This window comes from Oncorhynchus masou, chromosome 11 (assembly GCF_036934945.1).
Source record: "Oncorhynchus masou masou isolate Uvic2021 chromosome 11, UVic_Omas_1.1, whole genome shotgun sequence".
Classification (NCBI taxonomy): Eukaryota; Metazoa; Chordata; class Actinopteri; order Salmoniformes; family Salmonidae; genus Oncorhynchus; species Oncorhynchus masou.
In genome coordinates this window covers 10,657,454-10,669,928 of record NC_088222.1, presented here as the reverse complement: position 1 = coordinate 10,669,928, position 12,475 = coordinate 10,657,454, and the positions used below count along the sequence as shown (strand labels likewise).

General features: G+C 44.1%; 1 protein-coding gene across 1 annotated transcript in view; it reads right to left on the bottom strand.

Annotated features, from left to right (window-relative positions):
- Nucleotides 1-12,475, bottom strand: part of agxt2 (alanine--glyoxylate aminotransferase 2) — a 34,226-nt gene extending 21,751 nt beyond the window's left edge. The window contains exons 1-6 of the mRNA XM_064977366.1: nucleotides 12,282-12,475; nucleotides 4,500-4,588; nucleotides 3,441-3,631; nucleotides 3,123-3,246; nucleotides 2,799-2,893; nucleotides 2,454-2,547 (exon numbers count right to left, since the gene is read on the bottom strand). Of these exons, the coding sequence (XP_064833438.1) occupies nucleotides 2,454-2,547; nucleotides 2,799-2,893; nucleotides 3,123-3,246; nucleotides 3,441-3,631; nucleotides 4,500-4,588; nucleotides 12,282-12,381 (693 nt within the window). The 5' untranslated portion in view covers nucleotides 12,382-12,475. The remainder of the gene's footprint in view (nucleotides 1-2,453; nucleotides 2,548-2,798; nucleotides 2,894-3,122; nucleotides 3,247-3,440; nucleotides 3,632-4,499; nucleotides 4,589-12,281) is intronic.

The window sequence follows — 12,475 nt, the reverse complement described above, 5'->3', positions numbered from 1 at the left end:
GGGTTACCGTACCACCAACTGAATTTTGCTCAGTCCAGAGTACCCCTGAAGTACCCCCTCATGTGCATTTTACCAGTAATCCTATGGTCTCATGAGTCTTCTCAAGTACCCCCTGTGGATAGACCAAGTGCCCTCAGGGCTCCTAGTACCCCGGGTTGGGAACCACTGACCTAAAGCATGGTCAAGCAAGTTAATATTTCCAACATTTTCGAACCACTAAACAGCTATTGATTTAGAACCACAGAGAGTTACTGCAAGTTGCAATGAAAACAACTGCCTCCACCTATACTTAGTCTAATAGTGACGACTAAAAGATAGCAATAACAATTTTGTCCAATCAACATAAGCTAAATATGATGTGGTTGTCTGTTTCTGATTTAAGAGTCCGTGTTCTTGCAAGTAGAAAAAAAAACATGTTGACTCTACTTGTAGAGAAATTCCAATGCCATCCTCCTCTCTTTCATTTTGAGGAAACAGTCCATCACTCAAAACGGTCGTACAGTACACACTTTTATTTTTAGTTGTCTTAGGCTACCTGACTAAAATTCTTGCTCACGAGCCTAACTTCCTTTCATGGGCAACGTTAGCTAGTTAACATTAGCCTTCTATATCTAGCTACATATTGAACCTCTATCCTCTCAGGTCAGGGGCACAATGTACGAATTCATGGTTGGTTCAGAATTGTCGTTATATTCATTGGCCAGTACGTGGAATTAAATAAAAACAAAAAAACAAATCCCTATCTCCATCCATGGCTAATTTAGGAAAGGGCCAATTCTAGCTAGCTAGCTAACCAGCTAGCCACTGGAGGACAACACAATTCAAGTTGTTTCTGTCAATGACGTATGCTCTCGATATGATTTGATCGGAATGACATCAAATCCATACTGGATTACCTTGACCCTTTTTTTTTGGTGCACCAGGAACATTCACAGTTGAGCTCACTCATTTTAGCTCAACGCTGATTGGCTATTATTTGTACCTTTTTTTTAAAGGGAGGCCAAATGCTAGCTGGCTTCCTATGCATTTTAATGCTACGTGCAGCAACTTCATATTATTTTGGACCAGACAGCAGGAGATAGATGGAATACACGTACAGAGACAGAGGGTTGTTGTTTCACTCGCTCGAATGCTTTCTCCAGTGAGATACATTCAGCCTCTTGCAAATTGAAGGGAAATTATGAATGAAACACAGAGAGAAGAAAGATAATATATCTATTTTATGTTTTTTTTTAAATGTTTTGTTTCTCTTGGCATCCATGAATACACACCACTGTGTTGAAGTTAGGGTCTGAATGAAATGTGAAAATACACATTTTCCATGTGTTGAAATCAGGTTTATTTTTGGTTCTGAATGAAAGTTGAAAAGATGACATATGTTTGGGCCAAATCAAAGCTGGTCCAGACCGGACAAAATCTGAACCAAACATAAACGTCTATGATTGTTTCAGATTTGGTCCGGACCAAAAACCAACGTCCAGGGACGTGGAATATAAAAGTCCAACACCCCATACTTACTGGGGTGTAGCCTACCATTGTTGGCCCACAACAGAATATCATGAATGCCCATCCATGTGGTCGGCACACCATTTGTACAACAGGCTGTTGCATTGGCTTGATTAGTCCTGATTCCTGTGACTAATCAATTTGGCTATTTAAGCTCTGAATATCAGCTACCCGACTTAATCAGGAACTTTCCTGCACCTATTGGCAATGTGTTTGCACAGCGGGAAATGCAGAATAAGTATTTTATTTTTCGCTATGATCAGCTCGTAAAATATTGACAGATACAAATTTGAAACCACTGATCATGACAATTTAGCCCATGGGATGAAACTCTTGAGTAGCCTGATTGCCCATTCCATATTGTCCATTTAACTTTGACCTGACTTGTTTTTAGGGTGTATTGTTGGTTTAACATGTCAGATCATCGTTGTTGTTGATTGGGCGGCATTTAGGTCAGGCTTTTTCATTGGAGACACCTGCATGATGTAAAAAGTCTCATTACATTGTCATCCATCCATTATCTACAGTCTGTAGGCTACAGAAAAGGCCACATACTCTTTCTAACATGTCCTGTATCTGCTCCATGATTTATGCCAGATAGTTTATTTTGGACAGAACGTTGGTGGAGCGCTGCAGAGATGCATCTCTCCAACAGCACCCTAAAGAGGCATGCTGGGAATGGACAAGATAAACATGTTGCATCCTTGCCTTTGACAAAGTGGGCACTGCTTATCACAGGGCGGTGTCAGCGCTCACCTAAAAAGCCCACATGCCACCGGTTGAGAGAAACGGTCATTGTTTTGGAGCATAATTATGTGAGGTTTTATGTGTTGTTGGAGGTGTGTCTTGGTCAGTTTAGCTCAGAAAAAGCTGCCTTCATAGACGGCTGCCTAATAAGCGGGCCCGGCCCTGGTGACAGACACTAGTGATCACCATCTCATACTTACATTGTGGCAGCCTAACCCAGAGGCAACAGGATACTTATAGGCTGCATTGGAGGTGAGACCCATAGTATGTGGACTGCCACCATGGTAGGAACCCCTGCAACAGACAGGCGACCAGAGTTAATTCACAGTTTAGTTCATGATCAGACTGTTCTCCCTGTTTTGAGTGAGGAAGCAGGTCAAACTTCTCCCGTGAGGTAACACGAGAGTAAAAGGTACTACCACCACACACTGTTATCCATAAATCTGTTAACACACTGCATAGAAAAGAGACAAAACAACCACTTACTATCACAGTTGAACATTCATTCAGTAAACCAATAAAAACCAAACCGTAGCCAGGGTTACCTCAGTGTGATGACGTCAAAGTTTCCTGTGTGGAGCCTAGCCATGAGCATAGCCAGGTCGTTGGCCTCGGAGCCACTGTTTGTCAGGTAGATAACCTAGCAGGAAACACAGGTACAAGACAGGATATTCATGTTTGCAATTATGGCGCTTTGTCTCAATAGAAATCCATACAATAGATGCCCATGGGTTTGGTCATTTGGTCATCCGGAACATGTGGAACTGCGGAACCGGACCAATATTGCAGATAAAGTTCTGTGGTGAAACGTCACAGCAATCATACGTAGAAATAAACCAAACAAACAAAGGGAACATATGGTACTGTGCCTTCAGCGGGTCTGGCAGGGTGGCAGCGAGCTTCTCAGTGTACTCATGCAGAGGGGAATACACGTAGATGTTAGTCGTGTGCCACAGCTTTCTCAGCTGCTTTTCCGCCGCCGCCGTCACCTTACTACAGAGACACAACATCAGAAACAACTTAGAAATGTTCAGAGGATCCTTGGAACTTCAATTAAATACAGTAGCCTGGTCCCAGATGTTTTTGTGCTCTTTTCCAACTACATCGTCAAGCCATATACTGTAGACGGGAGACGGGTACTCAGGCTAGGTGGAGAGTGATGGGTGACATATGAAAGATTTTTTTACGGGTGGCAGTGCCCCACGCTGACAGTGGCAACGCCAGCGAACAGGTCTAGGTAGCGCCTCCCGTCCACGTCCCACAGCCACTGCATGTGTCCCTGGTGGATGTACACTGGCTTCTTGTAGTAGGTGACTTTCATGGTCATTGGGTTGCAGTTCTGCCTCCGAATCTCCATCATACGCTCTTTGGACATGTCCTAGAATAAAGATCCCATGTTCAATATGAATGTCCTGTGTAGATCTTATTATAAAAAGGCAAGAAATTATACACACTATACTAAGATGACAAGACTGTTACTGAAACTTCGCAACAAGGTTGGGGGTCAATTCAGGAAGTAAAGTGAAATTCAAAATTTCCGCATTATAATTATAATTTTCTGCTTAGGAATTTTGAATTTTAGTTTACTTCCTGAATTGACAGTATTAAAATGGAATTGACTCAAACCCAGCACTTTGTTAATGTAAACCCTGCCTTCTTACTGTAATTTGTGTTCTTCTGGATTAAAGTTACATTCTGACTGTAACTTGGGCTCCTGAGTGGCACAGCGGTCTAAGGCACTGCATCTCAGTGCTTGAGGGGTCACTACAGACACCCTGGTTCAATTCCTGTCTGTATCACAACCGGTCGTGATTAACTGACTTGCCTAGTTAAATAAAGGTTACTTTTTTTCAAAATTTGTATTCCTCTGGATTAAAGCTACATTCTTACTGTACCTTGTATTCTTCTGGAGTAAAGCTACATTCTTACTGTACCTTGTATTCCTCTGGATTAAAGCTACATTCTTACTGTACCTTGTATTCTTCTGGATTAAAGTTACATTCTTACTGTACCTTGTATTCCTCTGGATTAAAGCTACATTCTTACTGTACCTTAATTTCATCTGGATTAAAGCTACATTCTTACTGTACCTTGTATTCCTCTGGATTAAAGCTACATTCTTACTGTACCTTGTACTCCTCTGGATTAAAGCTACATTCTTACTGTACCTTGTATTCCTCTGGATTAAAGCTACATTCTTACTGTACCTTGTATTCTTCTGGATTAAAGCTACATTCTTACTGTACCTTGTATTCTTCTGGATTAAAGCTACACGGGGGCATCTCAGGGAGGTCAGGGGGTGGGTGTTTCACTGCAGACTTTTTAAATAATGCACCTGGAAGAGGAAAGGATTGGAAAGAAAATTAAGGGCCCCATTCCATCCGTAGCGCTGAAGAGCTGCGCTGCAGCGCAATAGAAATTTAAAGGCAATGTTCTCACGTTAGTGGAAAGTGCATTCATGTTAAACGCTGCATATGTCGGCTCAATCGGAAATTACCTTTAAATTTCAATCAATGCTATAGCACTGAATTTCAGCGATACGGATTGAATCCAGCTTTATGTCTGCTGAATCCAGCTCTATGTCTGCTGAATCCAGCTCTAGGTCTGCTGAATCCAGCTCTATGTCTGCTGAATCCAGCTCTATGTCTGCTGAATCCAGCTCTAGGTCTGCTGAATCCAGCTCTAGGTCTGCTGAATCCAGCTCTATGTCTGCTGAATCCAGCTCTATGTCTGCTGAATCCAGCTCTTTGTCTGCTGAATCCAGCTCTATGTCTGCTGAATCCAACTCTATGTCTGCTGAATCCAGCTCTATGTCTGCTGAATCCAGCTCTATGTCTGCTGAATCCAGCTCTATGTCTGCTGAATCCAACTCTGTCTGCTGAATCCAGCTCTATGTCTGCTGAATCCAACTCTATGTCTGCTGAATCCAGCTCTATGTCTGCTGAATCCAGCTCTATGTCTGCTGAATCCAGCTCTATGTCTGCTGAATCCAACTCTATGTCTGCTGAATCCAGCTCTATGTCTGCTGAATCCAACTCTGTCTACTGAATCCAGCTCTATGTCTGCTGAATCCAACTCTATGTCTGCTGAATCCAGCTCTATGTCTGCTGAATCCAGCACTATGTCTGCTGAATCCAGCTCTATGTCTGCTGAATCCAACTCTATGTCTGCTGAATCCAGCTCTATGTCTGCTGAATCCAGCTCTATGTCTGCTGAATCCAGCTCTATGTCTGCTGAATCCAGCTCTATGTCTGCTGAATCCAGCTCTAGGTCTGCTGAATCCAGCTCTATGTCTGCTGAATCCAGCTCTATGTCTGCTGAATCCAGCTCTATGTCTGCTGAATCCAACTCTATGTCTGCTGAATCCAGCTCTATGTCTGCTGAATCCAACTCTATGTCTGCTGAATCCAACTCTATGTCTGCTGAATCCAGCTCTTTGTCTGCTGAATCCAGCTCTATGTCTGCTGAATCCAACTCTATGTCTGCTGAATCCAGCTCTATGTCTGCTGAATCCAGCTCTATGTCTGCTGAATCCAGCTCTATGTCTGCTGAATCCAACTCTGTCTGCTGAATCCAGCTCTATGTCTGCTGAATCCAACTCTATGTCTGCTGAATCCAGCTCTATGTCTGCTGAATCCAGCTCTATGTCTGCTGAATCCAGCTCTATGTCTGCTGAATCCAACTCTATGTCTGCTGAATCCAGCTCTATGTCTGCTGAATCCAACTCTGTCTACTGAATCCAGCTCTATGTCTGCTGAATCCAACTCTATGTCTGCTGAATCCAGCTCTATGTCTGCTGAATCCAGCACTATGTCTGCTGAATCCAGCTCTATGTCTGCTGAATCCAACTCTATGTCTGCTGAATCCAGCTCTATGTCTGCTGAATCCAGCTCTATGTCTGCTGAATCCAGCTCTATGTCTGCTGAATCCAGCTCTATGTCTGCTGAATCCAGCTCTAGGTCTGCTGAATCCAGCTCTATGTCTGCTGAATCCAGCTCTATGTCTGCTGAATCCAGCTCTATGTCTGCTGAATCCAACTCTATGTCTGCTGAATCCAGCTCTATGTCTGCTGAATCCAACTCTATGTCTGCTGAATCCAACTCTATGTCTGCTGAATCCAGCTCTTTGTCTGCTGAATCCAACTCTATGTCTGCATCCAAAAGTCCACCCTATTCCCCGTACACTAGTTTCAACCAGAGCCCTGTGAACTCTGGTCAAAAGTATTTCTCCACAAAGGGTATAGGGTGGAATTTCAGACGTAGCCTTGGTCAAAAATAGATGTGTTGACAGTTGCAATGCAGTGAGACGTGCGAGAGAGATTTCATGAGCATGTTACTATTATTAACACCAAAGACCTGTGGTGAGACCAAGTTCCCTCCAGACCTGTTATTGTAAACCAGCCAGGTAGTCCCCTCCAGACTTGTTATTGTAAACCAGCCAAGTAGTTACCTCCAGACATGTTACTGTAAACCAGCCAGGTAGTTTCCTCCAGACCTGTTACTGTAAACCAGCCAGGTAGTTACCTCCAGACCAGTTACTGTAAACCAGCCATGTAGTTCCCTCCAGATCTGTTACTGTAAACCAGCCAGGTAGTTACCTCCAGACATGTTACTGTAAACCAGCCAGGTAGTTACCTCCAGACCTGTTACTGTAAACCAGCCAGGTAGTTACCTCCAGACCAGTTACTGTAAACCAGCCGGGTAGTTACCTCCAGACCTGTTACCGTAAACCAGCCAGGTAGTTTCCTCCAGACCTGTTACTGTAAAACAGCCAGGTAGTTTCCTCCAGACCTGTTACCGTAAACCAGCCAGGTAGTTACCTCCAGACCTGTTACTGTAAACCAGCCAGGTAGTTACCTCCAGACCTGTTACTGTAAACCAGCCAGGTAGTTACCTCCAGACCTGTTACTGTAAACCAGCCAGGTAGTTACCTCCAGACCTGTTACTGTAAACCAGCCAAGTAGTTACCTCCAGACCTGTTACTGTAAACCAGCCAGGTAGTAACCTCCAGACCTGGTACTGTAAACCAGCCAGGTAGTTACCTCCAGACCTGTTACTGTAAACCAGCCAGGTAGTTACCTCCAGACCTGTTACTGTAAACCAGCCAGGTAGTTACCTCCAGACATGTTACTGTAAACCAGCCAGGTAGTTTCCTCCAGACCTGTTACTGTAAACCAACCAGGTAGGTCCCTCCAGACCTGTTACTGTAAACCAGCCAGGTAGTTACCTCCAGACCTGTTACTGTAAACCAGCCAGGTAGTTACCTCCAGACCTGTTACTGTACTTTACACCAGCCAGGTAGCCACAGGAAAAGTACTTATATTGTGTCCGAAATGGCACCCTATTCCCTATATAGCGCCATACATTTAAACAGGGCTCATAGGGCTCAGGTCAAAAGCAGTGCACTATATAGTGAACAGGTTGCAATTTCAGGCTTAGCCTTAGTATTTAGAGGCTGTAAGCCGAGGCATAACTGGTTCATGACCCTTTGGCCTTTGGTCAAGGTACTGTACTGTGACAGGTACAGTTAAAATGTACTTATGCCTTCTTACATGTACTTAGGCTTTCCTACACTTTAATTAAGTTAGCCGAGACAGGCTTTCTGAACACCCTGGCCCTAGGTCAAAAAGGCAAGGTGTGCCAGTGTGTTCAAGTTGAGCAGCCTAGTTGTCCTATTTAAAATGGTACAATCAAGTATCCAGCAGCATACCACCCTGCATACCACAGCTGGCTTGCTTCTGAAGCTAAGTAGGGTTGGTCCTGGTCAGTTCCTGGATGGGAGACCAGATGCTGCTGGAAGTGGTGTTGGAGGGCCAGTAGGAGGCACTCTTTCCTCTGGTCTAAAACATATCCCAATGCCCCAGGGCAGTGATTTGGGACACTGCCCTGTGTAGGGTGCTGTCTTTTGGATGGGATGTTAAACGGGTGTCCTGACTCTCTGAGGTCATTAAAGATCCCATGGCACTTATCGTAAGAGTAGGGGTGTTAACCCCGGTGTCCTGGCTAAATTCCCAATCTGGACCTCAAACCATCATGGTCACCTAATAATCCCCAGTTTACAATTGGCTCATTAATCCCCTTCCTCTCCCCTGTAACTATTCCCCAGGTCGTTGCTGCAAATGAGAACGTGTTCTCAGTCAACTGCCCTGGAAAAATAACAGATAAATAAAACTAAACACTTTGATATGTATATGTGCGATATATAATGTAATGTATAGGTCAACTCAGGATACAATGATTTACAACTATGGATGAGAGAGCAGAGACTTTTATTTTGTATTTATTAAGGATCCCCATTAGTTCCTGCCAAGGCAGCAGCTACTCTTCCTGGGGTTTATTATAGCTCCCCATTAGTTCCTGCCAAGGCAGCAGCTACTCTTCCTGGGGTTTATTATAGCTCCCCATTAGTTCCTGCCAAGGCAGCAGGTACTCTTCCTGGGGTTTATTAAGGATCCCCATTAGTTCCTGCCAAGGCTGCAGCTACTCTTCCTGGGGTTTATTAAGGATCCCCATTAGTTCCTGCCAAGGCAGCAGCTACTCTTCCTGGGGTTTATTAAGGATCCCTATTAGTTCCTGCCAATGCAGCAGCTACTCTTCCTGGGGTTTATTATGGATCCCCATTAGTTCCTGCCAAGGCAGCAGCTACTCTTCCTGGGGTTTATTATGGATCCCCCCTGCCAAGGCAGCAGCTACTCTTCCTGGGGTTTATTATGGATCCCCATTAGTTCCTGCCAAGGCAGCAGCTACTCTTCCTGGGGTTTATTATAGCTCCCCATTAGTTCCTGCCAAGGCAGCAGCTACTCTTCCTGGGGTTTATTATAGCTCCCCATTAGTTCCTGCCAAGGCAGCAGGTACTCTTCCTGGGGTTTATTAAGGATCCCCATTAGTTCCTGCCAAGGCTGCAGCTACTCTTCCTGGGGTTTATTAAGGATCCCCATTAGTTCCTGCCAAGGCAGCAGCTACTCTTCCTGGGGTTTATTAAGGATCCCTATTAGTTCCTGCCAATGCAGCAGCTACTCTTCCTGGGGTTTATTATGGATCCCCATTAGTTCCTGCCAAGGCAGCAGCTACTCTTCCTGGGGTTTATTATGGATCCCCCCTGCCAAGGCAGCAGCTACTCTTCCTGGGGTTTATTATGGATCCCCATTAGTTCCTGCCAAGGCAGCAGCTACTCTTCCTGGTGTTTATTATAGCTCCCAATTAGTTCCTGCCAAGGCAGCAGCTACTCTTCCTGGGGTTTGTTATAGCTCCCCATTAGTTCCTGTCACAGCAGCAGCTACTCTTCCTGGGGTTTATTATGGATCCCAATGAGTTCCTGCCAAGGCAGCAGCTACTCTTCCTGGGGTTTATTATGGACCCCCATTAGTTCTTCCCAAGGCAGCAGCTAGTCTTCCTGGGGTTTATTATGGACCCCCATTAGTTCTTCCCAAGGCAGCAGCTAGTCTTCCTGGGGTTTATTAAAGATCCCATTTAGTACCTGCCAAGGCAGCAGCTACTCTTCCTGGGGTTTATTATGGATCCCCATTAGTTCCTGCCAAGGCTGCAGCTACTCTTCCTGGGGTTTATTATAGCTCCCAATTAGTTCCTGTCAAAGCAGCAGCTACTCTTCCTGGGGTTTATTATGGATCCCCATTAGTTCCTGCCAAGGCAGCAGCTACTCTTCCTGGGGTTTATTATGGAACCTCCTCCTGCCATGGCAGCAGCTACTCTTCCTGGGTTTTATTATGGATACCCATTAGTTCCTGCCAAGGCTGCAGCTACTCTTCCTGGGGTTTATTATAGCTCCCAATTAGTTCCTGCCAAGGCAGCAGCTACTCTTCCTGCGGTTTATTATGGATACCCCCCTGCCTAGGCAGCAGCTACTCTTCCTGGGGTTTATTATGGATCCCCATTAGTTCCTGCCAAGACAGCAGCTACTCTTCCTGAGGTTTATTATGGATCCCCATTAGTTCCTGCCAAGGCTGCAGCTACTCTTCTTGGGGTCCAAACAAGTTAAATCAAAAACAAGAATAAAAATGGTACATATAACATTATTTCACCACTACATAGCCCATAAGAAGAACCCGGCACGCCAACTTCCTGTTCAAGTGAGCACAGCACAACAAGGTGAGTAAAATGTATTGTATGCTGCTGTATAAATTAAGTAATATGACAGGGAGATCTGTCATATCTAAAATACAACATTTATAATAGCACCATACATACGTGTGTGTAGAATGCCTCTGCTGGCGTGTGTGCGTATGCACGTGTGTGCTCTCTTGTGTGTGTCTCTTCACAGTCTGCATCGTTCCATAAGGTGTAGTTTAATCTGTGTTTTAAATCTGACTTTACTGATTGCATGATGTGGAATAGAGTTACTGTACATGTAGTCAATCGCTGTGTGATTTCCAGAGTCCGTTCTGGACTTGGGTACTATAAAGAGACCCCTGGTGGCATCAACCAATCGAGTGTATTTATAAAGCCCTTCTTACATCAGCTGATGTCACAAAGTGCTGTACAGAAACCCAGCCTAAAACCCCAAACAGCAAGCAATGCATGTGTAGAAGCACGGTGGCTAGGAAAAACTCCCTAGAAAGGCCAGAACCTAGGAAGAAACCTAGAGAGGAACCAGGCCATGCGGGGTGGCCAGTCCTCTTCTGGCTGTGCATAGTGGAGATTATAATAGAACATGGCCAAGATGTTCAAATGTTTATAGATGACCAGCAGGGTCAAATAACAATAATGACAGTGGTTGTCGAGGGTGCAACAGGTCAGCACCTCAGGAGTAAATGTCAGTTGGCTTTTCATAGCCGATCATTCAGAGTATCTCTACCGCTCCTGCTGCCTCTAGAGAGTTGAAAACAGCAGGTCTGGGACAGGTAGCACGTCCTGTGAACAGGTCAGTGTTCTTGTGGAATATGCATGGGTGTCTGAGCTGTGTACTAGTCGTTTGAACAGACAGCTCAGGGCTTGACAAGGTACAATCAATTCTACCGGCTACTTTAGATGGGGAGGAGGACAACATGAAGACAGTGTGCCAACGTTATTTGAATTCCTCAAAAAGGAGAAGTGTAACCTCCCAGGGTTTATCAATGAATAATAAAATGTACTTAAGGTCACCAAGGAAACGGATAACCTTATCATATCTCATGAAGCCAGGCTGCTTGTTAGGGCATCTCAGAAAACGGATACTGTATCTGGTAGAACAGATGTAGGTTACTTTGGGAAGGTAGGTGAAATGAAAGGACTAACTTTTCAAATCCTCATGCACAAAATAATACAAATCGGTTATAATAATAAAACAATATGATCATATCAAATAAGCAATAAACAAATGGTACACCTAATTAATGTGCTCAAACATTTACAATGACTCGGCTTGTATCCAAAAAGCATATGCTCATTGCTCAGTCCTCTATAATAGACTTAACAAATGTATAGGTTGTTGAGTATCAATAAGGCTTTTAAGTGAATAAATAGATCAGTGAACTGAACTTCAACCACAAAATTATCTCTACAAACAATTTGCACATACTGAAAATAAAGAATAAAGCCCCATTGTCTTTTTTTACTGTTTGTGCGTGAAAAACAATCCAAGTGATATAATATTACACTGTCAAAGCTCAAGTTTTACCTAGGCCTAATATAAAGATGACAGAATGTTATTAATGGAATCGTTGCGCACAACAAGCGCTACTCTACTGCAAGTTGAATCGTTGCGCACAACAAGCGTTACTCTACTGTAAGTTGAATCGTTGCGCTCAACAAGCGTTACTCTACTGCAAGTTGAATCGTTGCGCTCAACAAGCTCTACTCTACTGCAAGTTGAATCGTTGCGCTCATCAAGCGCTTACTCTACTGCAATATGAAGTGCAAAGTTCTAATGACCACAACTATATTTTGCCGACGAAAAGGTCCACAAAAGCAATCAAACGAGACCGCAAAACCAAAAAACGCAGACAGACATTCAGATACATATCAACCAAACAAGAATTTGAGTCTTTTGTGGTCGGTCTCTGTTTACAAGTCGACATCACCAAGGTAACTTACCACTAGGCCGATGGAATTTGGCCAAGCCAGTAAAGGCATTGTAGGAGTATTTTACCCGATCCAAACATGGGCCATTGAATCGGGAGAAAACCTTATGCATGATGTCTACAGCAGGTAAGATGCCGTCCTGTTGGTCGTTCTCGGGAACTGTCAGAGTAATGAAATCGACAAATGCAGAAATGACAGGTTTTTTC